The sequence below is a fragment of the Liolophura sinensis genome, chromosome 8 (assembly GCF_032854445.1).
Source record: "Liolophura sinensis isolate JHLJ2023 chromosome 8, CUHK_Ljap_v2, whole genome shotgun sequence".
Classification (NCBI taxonomy): Eukaryota; Metazoa; Mollusca; class Polyplacophora; order Chitonida; family Chitonidae; genus Liolophura; species Liolophura sinensis.
In genome coordinates, this window is record NC_088302.1 from 30,322,096 (window position 1) to 30,337,323 (window position 15,228).

The 15,228-nt window shown below is 38.9% G+C and overlaps 1 protein-coding gene across 1 annotated transcript; it reads left to right on the top strand.

Moving 5' to 3' along the window:
* The first annotated feature begins 64 nt into the window (after window positions 1-64).
* On the top strand, window positions 65-12,126 carry LOC135473783 (U3 small nucleolar RNA-associated protein 18 homolog). Its single transcript, XM_064753675.1, has 13 exons — window positions 65-343; window positions 2,168-2,265; window positions 2,668-2,763; window positions 3,082-3,146; window positions 4,214-4,338; window positions 5,027-5,110; window positions 5,776-5,947; window positions 6,890-6,990; window positions 7,408-7,498; window positions 8,355-8,478; window positions 9,661-9,835; window positions 10,866-11,008; window positions 11,949-12,126. The coding sequence occupies exons 1-13, from the start codon at window positions 137-139 to the stop codon at window positions 11,971-11,973; spliced, it is 1,506 nt and encodes a 501-aa protein (XP_064609745.1). The 5' UTR covers window positions 65-136; the 3' UTR covers window positions 11,974-12,126.
* The last annotated feature ends 3,102 nt before the right edge of the window (window positions 12,127-15,228 follow it).

Below are 15,228 nucleotides of genomic sequence, written 5' to 3' on the forward strand. Positions count from 1 at the left end.
GACAAGGTACGAGTCATGAGTACGAGTTTCGTTATCTTCACTTCTGGCATGTCGCAAACTGAAACCAGAAACACGTGAAAGTTGTTTTGAAAATGCAGTCTTTCTGAGTGATTGATGAATTATTTCAACGTTCAGAATGTTTCGTAGGGCACTGAAGCGAAGTAATATTGACACGAAAGATGAAAGCTCAGGCATAAAAACTGTCAAAGCTCAGCATACGGCAGGTTTGCCTGAAACGTTAGGGGATGTGAAAGAGAAGAGGGCCGGGGAGGAGGTGTTGGAGAGACTGGTATTAGGGGGTGAAGCAGACGTAGTGGAGCAGCTCTCAAGGGCAGAAACACAGGTGACTGTGGGAAGCTGGGTTGTGACTCTATATAAGTATAAATGCTGTACAGTAGGACACGGTACATACATATGATCAGTCTGTAAATATTAAACTTTGATGTATCATATGACATTAACCTAGCAGTTAAAGTATTTTGGGTATGGTAGGCCCATGTTTCATTATTTAACAATAACCTTACCCTTTGTGATAATTTCTGAAAAGAAAAATGAAATAATGAGGTCTGATGTTGGGAAGAGGGAGGAGGTGCAGGTGGTTTTAAGTGTGACTAGCCTAATATATCTTCATTTTTTTTGTTATTTGTGTTTTACGCTGTACTCAAGAATATTTCACTTATACAATGGCAACAGCATTATGGTAAGGGGAGTGATGAAACCAGGCAGAGCCTGGAGGAACCCACGACCATCTGCAGGTTGCTGTCAGACATACCTTCCCATATACAACCGGAGAGGAGACCAGCATGAGTTGGACTTGTAATAACAATGGTCACATTGGTGAACCAACATCTGTTGGGTCATTGTGCTGCACTAGCACTCTAACCACTAGGCCAAGGCGAACCCTGATTTGCCTAATAGTATACTGCATTTAACTGTGCAACTTTTTGGTACATTGGCCTGTTAGTGCCATTTGAATTAATTAACAATAAATTTTCTACTGATTTACAATAATTTAGAGAACTTTCTAATGAAACATATCATTATGAAATTCAGAATTTAAAGCAAAATGAAATTTATGCAGAAACAAATTTTACCCAAAGCTGATAAAGTTACTTTGCGTTGGGTTTTTTTCCCCACAATGTAAACTTTTTCTCAGCTTGGAAATGTTTTCTCTGTGGTGTGAACCTTTCCTCAGTAGTGGAACCGTTTTCTCTGTGGCGTAAAACTTTTTCTCTGCAGTGGAAAAGTTTTCTCCACCAAGAAAACTTTTCTCTTCAGTGTAAACCCTTCTCTGTGCGATGTAAACCTTTGCTCTCCAGTGGAAACCCACATACTTGAGATATTAGCCTCAGCATCCCAGGAAGCGTGTTTGTCAGATCAAAAGTGTTGAACCTCTCAGATCAAGGCTAAGTGTCACATGGGTTTCCATGGTCGAGAAAAGGTTTAAACCGAGGAGAAAACCTTTCGCCATGGAGAAAGTTTTCTCTGCGATGGAGAGGTTTCAACCAGGGTGAAAACATTTTCCACTGTTTTTCGAAGTTTACAGCTGAATTTATCATTTTTGTCCAAAATATTTTTGTGTGTGCATTAATTCCCTTTTCCATGTACTTTAAATTCTGTTATTATAAGTTTTCATCAGAATATCCTTGAAGCACTGTAAATTATCAGAAAATGTTAAAAGTTACAAATGGCACTAACAGGCTACTGTACCTTGGTTGTAACTTGTACTTAATGGCATACCTCAACTGTAATGACTGAATGATTATGGCTTAATGCATATCATAATGAGAGGAAGAGAAATCAGTCGAACAGAACAGCTGACAGCTGAGAGCGAGCCTAAAATCACAGTAGCTTATGTACTCAATTACTCATGACAGTAATCCAGTTTGGTTTCTCAGTACATGATATAAATCTTATATTATGTGTTGAAAGAGTAAATAAGTCTTCTATTTGATGAGTCAAGCAGTGTACGAGTTCAACCCTGGCCTTGGACGTGGAATTTGTGCATTCATCTGAAAACCACTTTCTTTCCACCAGTATCAAGATCATTGAAAGAAAGTCTTTTAGAAAGTTCGTTAATAGCTTGACGGAGTGAAAAATTGTTTAGTGTGGTAGTAAACAAATTAACAGTCAAACTAAATATAACATTATATCATTTATAAAATAGGATAAGAGCAAGTCGAGAAAAGCGAAAAAGTCCTCTATCAACTTGTATGATGAAGAAGGTAGGAAGCCAGCGTGGGAAGATGATGAGGCTGATAATAGGTACAGTATCTGATGTTAGTTCATCGTTGCTTTAGTATGGATCACTGTCAGAACTAGAAAGCTCAACTAATTTGAGGCAACGAAATGGCTAAGCTCACAGGGAATAAAGATGATGGTGCAAATCCAGTTCCTAATAAAAAACGATTTTCTATTCTGAAGAAAAAAATTGCGTAATAAATTTAGAGGCCTGGTTTTATGTCCCATGCTAAGACATGCATTGTAAGAGACAGATAAAACTATACATGTAAACTTCCTTGTGGCATCTTTCTTTGACTCTTTTAGCATGGTTAATCTGAGAATGGTACCCCAAACTGATCAGTGTGGCTTTTGGAATTACTTGGTTTACATTCATATGTCAAATGTTTGAAAAAAATATCTCCAACTTATCTTCATGTTGAACAGAGTGATATTTACTGGGAACAAAAAGTACAGCCAGCTTCGACGAGGGGAAGAGAAGGAAGTCAGTGTTGAACAGTACACAGAACGGTTGAAAAGCCAGTGAGTAGATTCTTTTACATTGTGAAAACCTCATCCAATATTCCATCATAGCTGTCATAGTGACTGTGAATCACTGAGTGATCAGATGTGACGAAACAATTTTCGTACAAAGGACAGCTTGAGTAACGTTTTTGAAAACTGGATTATCAGTACCAAAGAAAGTATATTGTGAGACTTACAGTGTTCAAGAAAATTTTTTATCATCCTTGAGAAATTTATTCGATATCGTTATGTTATAGTGCAAAAGGTTATAGAAGAAACTTTCTCACATGTAAATGTCTATTGAATAAGAGATGAAAAAAAAATGTTGTTTGATAGATTTGACAGAGTTTCCGGCACACCGTCATGGGCAAAACTGGGGAGGAAAGAAGAGCAGTCAGATGGTGAGTGGCAGAAGACGCTCTAATAACAGATTTCTTTGCTGGCTTTCTCATCGGTCGTACGCGGGAAGGTCTGCGAGCAACCTGCGGATGGTTGTGGGTATCCCTCTGCTCAGTTTCCTCCCTCCATAATTGTGGCCGCCGTCATGAATTTATCCCTCCATAATGCTGGCCGTCGTCATGAGTTTATCCCTCCATAATGCTGACCACTGTTGTATAAGTGAAATAAATAAATATAACAGATTCTTCCTTCTTTAGAATAGAATTTATCAGAATTGAACGCCCTTGCTGAGAACACCTGCTTAGTGCATTCTCGCAGTATGCAACTAGAATCCAGATGTTGCTACTGCAGTGGAATACGTAAAATTGTTCCTGGTTACAAGATAGAACACAAATCTAATAAATTCATTAATAATTGTTAGTGACATTTACGTATTTTACTTGTATTTGTATTATTGTTCCAAGGGTGGTTAATGAGCTGGTGCAGCACATTGACTCAGAAACCTCTCACCAATGCGATCGCTGTGAGATTATTCTGGCTTCCTCTCAGGTTGTACATGGGAAGGTCTGTCAGCAACCTGTGGATGGTGGTGGGTTTCATCAAGTCCAGTTTCCACCCACCATATTGCAGGCTGTTGTCATACAAGTGAAATATTCTTGAGAATACATGTGCCTTAAAAAAAAAAACAACTATCAAATGAATAAGTGAATATTATTACTCAGCAAAAGTAAGTCTAAAAAAATATGGAAAAAAAGATTATGAGTTAAAAAAATTTAATAACAAGTGAAGGGAATGGACGTTGGCTGAGTGGTAAGGATGCTTTCCTTTCAGTTGCTAGTACATGTACATTATACATAGTGCTGGTTCAAACCCGGCTATGAACAAGGAATGTATAAATCCCTGAGAGCAGGCCGTGAGAGCCTGTAGGGACTATGGTGACGATAAGCAATTGACAGTGTTTGTATTGAGTGCAGCGTAAAACAAATAAATGAATAAATAAATAAATAAATAAGTAAAACAATAACAGGAACTATGGTGGCATTAAAAAGAATTTTTGTGTTATTTTCAGAGGACAGTGATGTCGAGCAGTTGACAACATCAACAGGAAATTATATTGTTAAGTCAGACAGCTTACCAAAATCTATTTTAGAAATTAAAAGATGTACCGATGCCAACAGAGATAGTCCTTGTGGTGTAAGTTGACATATCTACAAGTTTATCGATCTTTTCATTACTTGTCAAAGTTTGGTATGTTCTGTTTTAAATTATTTATCTAACACATAGATAACTAGATTTATAAATTGAAAGAGCATGCCCTTAATATAGAGTCTCAACAAAGTGAAAGACAAATGTTGAAGAGATTTTGTTGATTTTTGTGATGGAACCACAGCTCAGAAGAATGGCCTCCTTTCTACTGACTTGACATTGGGTAAACAACTTGCCATATTCCACATGAAAATGAAAGTAGCCGGCCACTACTATTTCATGCAGTTGTAAAATTCAGCAAGTTTTCATTTGAGAAGTTGCACATAATTAATTGCGGCTAAAGAGGAAAACGGCTCAGACATCCCATTTCCCAACTTTAAGAGCTTTCTGTCCAGGAAATATGACACTTTTTCGACAGTGGATGTACATCTAGTATCAAATTGAATTGTTCCGTTATTGTGTCACTCAATTCAACGATGATGGGGATAATTCAACTCTCCAAAGCAGTGTTGTTTACCTTTTCTGTCTCTAGGTGTAAAAAGTGTAATTTAATCAACCAACACAAAATATGCTCGAATATACACCTTGCAAACATGTGAAAAAGGTGAAGAATTACGGTCACAGTCAAACTTTTTTATAATAATATTTGTGACGTGTGTCTAATCTTTGTTTACAGGGTAAGCTAATGTCAGTGGAATTTCACCCATCCGCCCAGGTTATCCTGACAGCCGGAACAAACAACACTCTCAGTCTCTTCCAGGTGTGTTAATATGTTTAGGAAAATTGCTGTTGGGCATGTGGGAATTCAGGAACCTTGAGTTACTTTTACAAGTGTCTGATTGCTCGGTGTTTAAATCCAGAAATTTTTGATTTAATTGCTGCTTGATTTTATGATATGCATTTAAGCAGATTTTTAGGTGTGCAGTATTCCAGTAGGCCCTTTCTAGGTGGCTGCCATGTGAACGGTCAATTTTTCGGTAGCAGTGCTATAAACTTGATAAAGCTCAATAAATTTGTACTTCCCTGCTACAGCATTACACAGTATTGATTGTCTTAAGTTGTGGTATTATACTTGAGTTTAAACCTGACCTTAATTGAAAATTTCAGCTTTGTCATGAAACTGTAAAACTTTATCTAAGTGTTAAAATTTCAGGGGTATTGTATGTATGGACCTGACGTTTTACATGCATATAAAGCACAGTGATGCAAGGGGGATTTTCCCTCACTGATGATCTGTGTGCATATTAATTACCATAAGTTTCCAAATTCACGCTTTCAGTTCTTTTTGCATTGAGCTGAAGTTGCACAAAGCTGCAAAGCTATTTGGTAGTCTTGCTACCAGTTCTAAGTTAGTTTGCAAAATAATTCTGATTTATTGTATAGTTGGAACTGGTGAACATGTGGATGTATCTTGGCTGCTTACAGGTAGATGGAAAGCATAACCCTAAGATCCAAAGTGTGTTCATAGACAACAACCCTATCCTGTGTGCTCACTTCAGTGCCAGTGGGGAGGAGGTCATCATGGGGTCCAAACACAGCAGTTTTCACTATTACGACATGATAGGTGGGAAAATAGTGAGAGTGCCAAAGATTAAAGGTGAGAAGGCAAAGGTAGTTAGGCTGACCGGTTTGATGTGTTCGTACTGACATGATATGTTCAAATGGATGCAGACCAATTTGATATGTTCATGCTGAGGGTGCCTGATTTGATGTGTTCATGCTGAGGCTGACTGATTTGATGTGTTCATACTGAGGCTGACTGGTTTGATGTGTTCATACTGAGGCAGACGGGCTTGATATGTTCATGCTGAGGCCTACTGGTTTGATGTGTTCATACTGAGGCTGACTGGTTTGATGTGTTCATACTGAGGCAGACTGGCTTGATATGTTCATGCTGAGGCCTACTGGTTTGATGTGTTCATACTGAGGCTGACTGGTTTGATGTGTTCATACTGAGGTTGACTGGTTTGATGTGTTCATACTGAGGCAGACTGGCTTGATATGTTCATATTGAGGCTGACTGGTTTGATATGTTCAAATGGATGCAGGCTGGTTTGATATGTGCATGCCAAGGCTGACTGATCTGATATGTTAATACTGTGGCTGACTGGTTTGATATGTTCATACTAAGACAAACTGGTTTGATTGGTTCATATTGGTTTCATATCTCCATACTGAGGTGGACAGGGTTGATATTTTCTTACTGATTTTGATATAAAATGACAGATCTATGTACCAGTGGCCTTTAACATATTGTAATCAAAATAAGACAATCACAGAAAAAAATTGGAAAGGTGACCGAAACAGGTTTGACACGGACACTTAATGACATCTATCAGGTTTGTCAAATCCGACCCTTTCTGTTTCTGCTGCAGCTATAGTCAGGAGGTTTGTTAAGTACCTGGCAAAGGCGGGTGGTTTCCTTTGGTTTCCTTCACCCATAAATCTGACCGACATCATGTAAGTGAAAATTCTTGACCGTGACGAAACACATCTATCACCCAGTCAGTGCACTAAACACTTTGTTTGTATTCAATAGGTTTAGAAGAAAATGCCATGAAGAAGTTTATAGTTTCACCAGACGGTCGTTATTTAGTCTTTCTGGGGAAATATGGTCATCTGCATCTGTTGTCAGCAAAGGTGAGCTAAATAGTCGGACACTTACTGATGTACAAAGGTATTCTGCACCATTTAATGAAGAGTTTATTGCTGTAATACACTAATCTTGAGCAAATGAAGACAGAATTTTAATAATAAATTTTATCCTCTAATCCTTTTGCATGAAGGCTGTGAGAACAAGCAGCGATCATCTTATTTGTACTGCGGCTGTCGTGTGAGCGAAATATTCTTGAGTACACCGTAAAACACCAATCAAATAAATAGATCTTATTTATGCAGAATTTCCCGAAATATATGCCCACATCTCTTTTGTACATCTTCAGAATGTACTTGCCATATGTATTCAAGTTAATGAGAGTCTCTGTTTGTTTTAGTCGGTCCATAGATTGCTGATTCAAGCCCAGCTGTAGGCTAATCTTCATTTTGTTTTTGTTACAGTCAAAAGAATGGATTCATACCCTCAAGATGAATGGTAGTGTTGAGGCTGCGGCGTTTAGTAAAGATGGACATACCATGTTCTCTCATGGAGGTTTGCTATGTTTTCAACTTAGTATTGTTTGTCACGTATGTTTTGACTTAAGAACTTAAGTATTCCATCTTTGTGAAAGAAATGTGTATGAACTGCGTGAAATAACAACAGGGTAAATTTCTAGATCACACTCTTCCCAATACTAACATTTTTTTAAATATCTCTGTTATCTTTTACTGACTTAATTAACTTCTAAATAAATAGAATGCCTAGTGTATTAAACCACCTCACGTCAAACTGTTAACCCATGACCAATGAGGTTGTGTGTTACGTTCCAGCTCACACTGCTTAATCTGCAGCCGTCATCCCATGAGATCGGTTATGCTCCTTAGCAACCAGTTTCTCAGGCTCCAAACCTGAGCACTGTCATAAACATGAACACCACAATAAATCTTGTGTACAGTTCATGGTGATCATAGGAACGCTTATCATAGGAATGTGAAACTTGGGTGACAGCTTTTCAGGCTTTGTCTGTCCTCCTGTTTTTTTTTTTTTTTTGTCCTCCTGTTTCTTTGTCTGTCCTCCTGTTTCTTTGTTTGCACATGAAGATAAAAATGGATTCCTCGCGCTGGCTTCCTCTCTGGTCATGCGTGGAAAGGGTGTGAGTTTCTTGCGGGCTATGCCCAGTTTCCTCCCACCATAATGCTGACGGCCAGTATAGAAAAGATAAAATAAAACTGGACGTGCATTATATCTGTCTGTCTGTCTGTCTGTCTGTGCATCTGTCTGTCTGTCTGCCTGTCTGTCTGTCTGTGTGCATATACTGTAATGTAGCATATGTCATGAGAAGACGATCATGTTCGAAATCTTTTGGAGCTGAGCGTTGTCTGTATGCAGTTGTCTCTCTTTGTTACAGATGATGGCCAGGTGTACGTGTGGGACATGAACACACGGGACTGTGTACACAGATTTGTGGACGATGGCTGTATGAAGGGCACATCTTTGGCCACATCTCCCAATGGACAGTACCTAGCCTGTGGGTGAGTGTGTCACAACTTGTTTTCACGCTCCTAAATGTGTAATTTATGACTTTGTTGGATGAGATTATTGACAGGCACTTAGGAGAGGTCTTTGCTATGAGGGTCAGGCCCTTGTACAATGAGGTTTTTGTATTTGAAAGCCAATAAGTTTATAAGTCACCCAGCAAAGAACAGCAAAGAACTCTTGATAGCCTGGTTTCTCCCAGCTATAAATTTGACCACTATATTCTTGAGTACAGTGTTGAACACGAATCAAATAAATCAGTTAACAAATTAGATAAAGGTGCTTTGTGTGTGACATCTCTCTAATGACTTCAATTCATTCTTTCAAAACTGGATCTTGCTGACATGGCTATAGTATTTTAGGACAAGAAAAAGTCAACCATTTAGACATAATTCTGATGTGGTAATTCTTGGATCATTGCAAACAGCATTTAAGAGAAGCACAACAAAGATAAAGTGCCAGTATACATATTGTGTCTGCATGTTGATGTCTTTCCTGGTACATGCTGAAACTCCTATATATAGTAAGACTACATTTGCTACAAGACTGCACATTTGTGTTCCTGAAATGGTACTGAAGGGGCCTCTTTAGCACGGTTGAGGTCGTTAGCACGCCAAGGCGGCACAGTGACCAGCTCATGCTGGCTTCCTCTCTGGCCATACTTGAGAAGGTCTGTCAGCAACCTGTGGATGGTCGTGGGCTCTGCCTGGTTTCCTCCCACCATAATACTGGCCGCCATTGTATAAGTGAAATATTCTTGACTACAACGTAAAACACCAATCATATAAATAAAGCAAATAAAGACTAAACCCTAGATATCAAATAAAGAATTTTTTTTTTTTTTTTTTTTTTTTTTTTTTTTTTTTGATTGGTGTTTTACGCCGTACTCAAGAATATTTCACTTATACGACGGCGGCCAGCATTATGGTGGGTGGAAACCGGGCAGAGCCCGGGGGAAACCCACGACCATCCGCAGGTTGCTGGCAGACCTTCTCACGTACGGCCGGAGAGGAAGCCAGCATGAGCTGGACTTGAACTCACAGCGACCGCATTGGTGAGAGACTCCTGGGTCATCACGCTGCGCTAGCGCTTTAACCGACTGAGCCACAGAGGCCCCTAAAGAATTTTTACCTGCATCTAAACTTGTTCATTGATTAAAGTATGTATTGGGGTTCCAGGTCATACAGCGGAGTGGTGAATGTCTACGAAACGTCGACGTGCATGGCATCCCAGAATCCTCAGCCCCTGAAAGCCCTCATGAATCTGACGACTGCATGTACGGAGGCCGTATTTAACGCTCAGTCAGAGATCCTAGCCCTGGCGTCAGACTATACAGAAAAGGCAGTCAAACTTGTACGTTTCTGAGTAGAAAATTTGTTTCTCATAGAGTTCATTTTCCATTATATCTATAAATGGCGGTGAAGACTCGTTTCACGTCCACATGTTATCAGGAAAAAAACTTTAAAAAATTAGGTACGTGTATGCTGTATAGACATTTCTGACAATATGATAGAAATGGGGTATTTTTTTTGCATTGCGATTCGTGCAGTATGTATGTAGTATTTATGTGTACAAGCACACATAATATGTATGTGATAGTACACTACATTGTGTTCTTTAATAGGTGGATATATAATTTTAAAGTAGCCGATATGATATAATGAAACACAATACAGTCTTCAGGACCCATTTCATTGTATTGCAGAATTTAGGTTTCATTGTTTGAATACTTTAAGTTTTCTGAGAAATATTTCAAGTTCACTCATATTATGGAGTTGTCATCATACAGTGCTCAGTTGGTTAGCGTGCTAGCGCAGCGTAAAGACCCAGGAGCCTCTCACCAATGCGATCGCTGTGAGTTCAAGTCCAGATCATGCTGACTTCCTCTGCAGACATACATGGGAAAGTCTGCCAACAACCTGCGGATGGTCGTGGGTTTTCCCTGGGCTCTGCCCGGTTTCCTCCCACCATAATGCTGGCTGCCTTCGTATAAGTGAAATATTCTTGAATACGGCGTAAAACACCCATCAGATAAATCATCATACAGAGTTTGACTGAAAAATTGTTAAGTACAACGTTAAACCCCAAGCATACATACATACATGTTATGAAACTCTTGTCTTTTGGCTGTCAATCATCTGTAAGCTTACCTGTATTTTCAATAAGTGCAAGTATGTTGAATTGTATGGTTTTTTTTTGGTTTTTTATTTGTGTGTTTTCCTTGCTTTGTTTTTATTTTTCATTCCTTGGGATGTTTCTGTATTTTCTTGGTAAAATTTACATATTTGTATGATGTACAGGACTAAAAGGTCAAACACAGGCTTGAACTTCAGATTTGAGCAACATTTTAAATTTTACATATGTTAATTTGTTTTGATTTCAGGTTCATTTCCCATCCCTTACAGTGTTTTCAAATTTCCCGAACAGAAATGAGGCTGGGCTAAGGATTCCGAAATGTCTAGGATTTTCTGCACACAGTGGTTATTTCACAATTGGCACTCATAAGGGCACTGCTCTCCTGTACAGGTAATGGACACATTTTATTTCGTGTAAAATTTATTTCTATAATTCATCAGTTACTTGCTTGAGTACACTTGGAATAAGGTCACAGCCAAGGTGTGGACATAAATCTTTATTAATTGATTTTTTGATTAATTGGTGTTTGGAGCCGAGCTCAAGAATTTTTACTTGAATGGTAACAGTTTTATGTATTGTGGAGACAGGAGTGCCCGAATTAAACCACTAAACTTTGCCAGGTACCTGAAAAACCTTGTAACTTAAAAACAAAACATTGGAAAAATTCCTAGTCTTCACTGTGAGCCAGTGCATTAAACATCAGAGTCAGGATATTAATTTACAGACTTCAGGCCATGCTCTAATGTTTGAGCATGTACCCTCAACTAGTTTTAAAAATTAAAAGGTCATTCGTTTGTGAACATTTTTTGTCAGTAACAAGTACATGGTTACATGAGAAAAATAATGTGAAAGCAGACTTAAATGCATTACCCTATTTCTTCTAAACTTTGGGACAACTGGTCTGCTGAATTTAGCCAAGATATATATTTATTTTTTTATTTGATTGGGGTTTTCTGCCATACTCAAGAATATTTCACTTATACGACAGCGGCCAGCATTATGGTGGGAGGAAGCCGGGCAGAGCTCAAGGGCCCGACCCTCCACAGGTTGCTGGCAGACCTGGAGAGGAAGCCAGCATGAGCTGGACTTGCCAATATATATATATAATTCTAGTAGAAATATTGAGTTTCTTTTTCCTCACATGGTTAGACCATGTAACAAACAACATACTCGTATCTATGCTGGTAAAGAAATGTAATATTCTACTTTCAACACTACTAATATCTGTCCCAAATTTTAGAAAAATTAGGGTATGATAGTTCCTATCTTGGTCTTCAGCCTAGCCTATTCATGTGTATGAGTTATAGTGTTGTTTCTTTCATATTCCCAGGTTGAAGCACTATGGAAACTACTAGATCTGATCTGCTTGGTGAACATCAGACGATTTTCTCCCTAAAACAACGGGATTATCTTACGGATGTCCTGACAGTCTGTTTCCACAGCATGTACACCACTAAAGCTGCGATGAACTTTGTGGGAAAATTTACCTTGTGAAATAAACCTTTGTATACCATACAAGCTACCATTAGTTTTGTATATTATTGCTAAACATGCTAGATTTTCTCAACAATTTGGCAGAATTGGAATCCACATACCAGAACAGGTGCTTCCGAGTTAGAACTGTAAGTACATAGCTGTGACTATTCAAAGCAGCTCCAAGTTTTTAGGATTGGCCTACTAATTTTTTAATACGGGCCATTCCGATAACAAGGTGTCTGGGTGCAAGAGAACACCAAATCGTCTGCGATTTTCAAAGTATTGCAAATTTACACTTGCTCGCTGTTAAATTCAGTTCCACTCCTGTTTTTCCTCATAGACTAATCTGGGAACAATATATTACTTTGTTTGCTCAAACAAAGTGTACATGAAAGGATATCCCTCATAAAACAAAATTGGCCAGGAAACATTTACATTTAAAACAAAATCATGTCAGAGGAAATTGTTTATCTGAATTACTCTATAGGCTCATGAGAACTTTCCTATCCGAAACAAATAGGGTTGGGGAACCTTCCCCATGACGGAACAGATAGACACAGGGAAATTTTCCCATTTGCAGCTGTTAGGGTCATGGAAAATTTCCTATCCAAATCATTTCTTTCTTCATTTCTTGAAAATGTAGTGCTCAGATATGATGTGTACCTACAGTTTGTGAGACAGAAGTCAAGGCAGTTCTAACATAAAGGCCAAGAACCTTTGACCAATGAGTCACATGGTTTCCCGCTCAAAAAACATGTGTTCCATCATGGAGTTGCATGGTTTCCCGCTCAAAAAACATAGCTTCCATCTTAAAGTTACCTGGTTTCCTGTTCAAAAAACATGGGTTCCATCTTGGAGTACATGGTTTCCTGCTCAAAAAACATGGGTTCCATCATGAAGTTGAATGGTTTCCCGCTCAAAAACAGGACTGCTGTTATGAAGTCATATGCTTTTCCTCTCATTAACAGGACTGCCATCACAAGGTCACATGGTTTCCTCCCCCCATAAACATCACATCGGTCATAAGGTCAAATGGTTTCCCCCTTATAAACATGACTGTCATTATGAGGTTAAGTGGTTTCTCCCTGGTAAACATGAATGTCATCATGAGGTTAACAGGCACCTCCTGATAAACATTACTGCCATCATGAGGTTAACTGGTTTCCCCCCGATGAACATGACTGCAATCACAAGATTAACTGGTTTCCCCCTGATAAACATGACTGCCATCATGAACTGGTTGCATGGTCTCCTCCCCCCATAAACAGGATTTCCGTCACAAGTTCACATGGTTTTCCTAGCTCTCATATACATGACTGCCATCATGGTTAAGTAAAGACTGCATGATAAAAACATCAAGCAAATTCTTGGTTAATAAAAATCACCAGTTACTGATATGGGCACCACAGACTTACCAGTGATAATTAGTTTTGACTCTGGTCAACTGGGTCATATTATATGATGGCACCCATCTGTCTGTGCGTCCATCTGTAGTGTCTTCTTTGGGCTGTATCTTCTACATGCACTTTACATGCTGTGGTGATAACGGGGCAACACACCAATCAAATAAATAAATGACATGCTATGGATCTGATTGCTGCTGAGTGGATGTGATTGAGTGATACTACGTGTCGAACAGTTTTATTACTCTCGAGGGCAGTTGTACTACATAAATATATAGGAATAACTGCCTGGTGGCGACAACTCAAAATTAGGTTGGTTTGCACGTGCAGTTTTAATTTTTTGTTGATACATAGATGCAGATCTGACGGTTTGTCAGGTCTCTCATTTGTGCGTTACTGTGGTTGCCATAATAACCAGATTACCTTTTCATATATATTGTAACGGTACTTAAAATAGGTGCGGTGCTAGATTGGACCGTAGCATGAAAAAAAAAACCAAATTGGGGCATAAAGTTCATTATACATGGAGATAAAAACGAAAAAATAATTCATGTTTAATACTGTGTTAATATGTTCGATATCTGAATTAATGTTAAAACGTTTTCCACAGACATTATCAGAAAACGGGTAAACTTCGGCGGAAAGGAAGAAAAAACAATCCCAGAGTTCGTCTCCTGCCCCTAGTCCAGGTTTTTTGTAGACCACACCTGCCGTCCGACAACACAGTTTACCGTGACAACGACTGACGACGGACCAATAAATACTGTATTGACACTGACAGTGGCCGGGGAACAGAATGTGAAGCTTACGGGTAAGCGAAAATGTTAATTATGCTGTTTACCTTCCCATTCTTTGCACGAAAAAATGCTCTCCTGGCGTCGATGTTCAGGTCACCTGTTTGACTTCAAGAATCCGACTGCAAAATAAACTTGCGCTGGAGTGGGAGTGCAGTGGTAAATATATCATGAAATAGCCGCAGGCATTATATGTGTGCGTATTGCTTCACACTGGGAAAACACTCAAACAAAAACCAAACAAACAATAAACCCATGTCTATGTCCATGCACGGACCCTGGTATCAAATCGACCAGGCCAGGCACTACTAGTATTGATAGTGATACGGCATATGTACATACGGTAGTAGGCCTTAATGTGTGTAAATAGAAAGTCTTTCTATATACAGATATAGTAGGCCTACATATTTGCATGTAGTAGTATTATCGGGCGTGTTAGATTGATACGATGGCCTGTGGTTCATGAAAATGTAAATCCCTAACTCAGATGCATGTACCGGTATTTGACGAACATGCATGATATATAAGGTCCATTATCTACAAGTATGTAACTTCCCTACAGATATTCTCCATGGCACTTTATGAAAAATGGTCTACATGCGATTGTGTTGAAATAGAAAAATTACAACAAGGGAGAGTGTTGTAAAAGGACAACAGTGTCTTTATTAGTAATTGTTTTAGTGTTGCTTGGAAATGTAAAAATAGTCAGTGGGTTCTCAACCGTAAAGCATCAATGATGAGCGAAGTTATCCATACGTGGGAAGATTAGCAGCAACCTGCGGATGGTCGTGGGTTTCTCCCGGGCTCTGCCCGGTTTCCGCCCACCATAATGCTGGCCGACAACGAATAAGTGAAATATTCTTGAGTACGGCATGAAACACGAATGAAATAAATAAATAAATGAGCGAAGTCATAATTTTCAAATACAGAGTTTCAA

Coding starts and splice junctions, on each gene's coding strand:
- LOC135473783 (XM_064753675.1), top strand. CDS start 137: ATGTTTCGTAGGGCACTGAAGCGAAGTAATATTGACACGAAAGATGAA. Junction 2,266..2,667: donor GATGATGAGGCTGATAATAG/GTACAGTATCTG, acceptor CATGTTGAACAG/AGTGATATTTACTGGGAACA. Junction 6,991..7,407: donor TGCATCTGTTGTCAGCAAAG/GTGAGCTAAATA, acceptor TTTTTGTTACAG/TCAAAAGAATGGATTCATAC.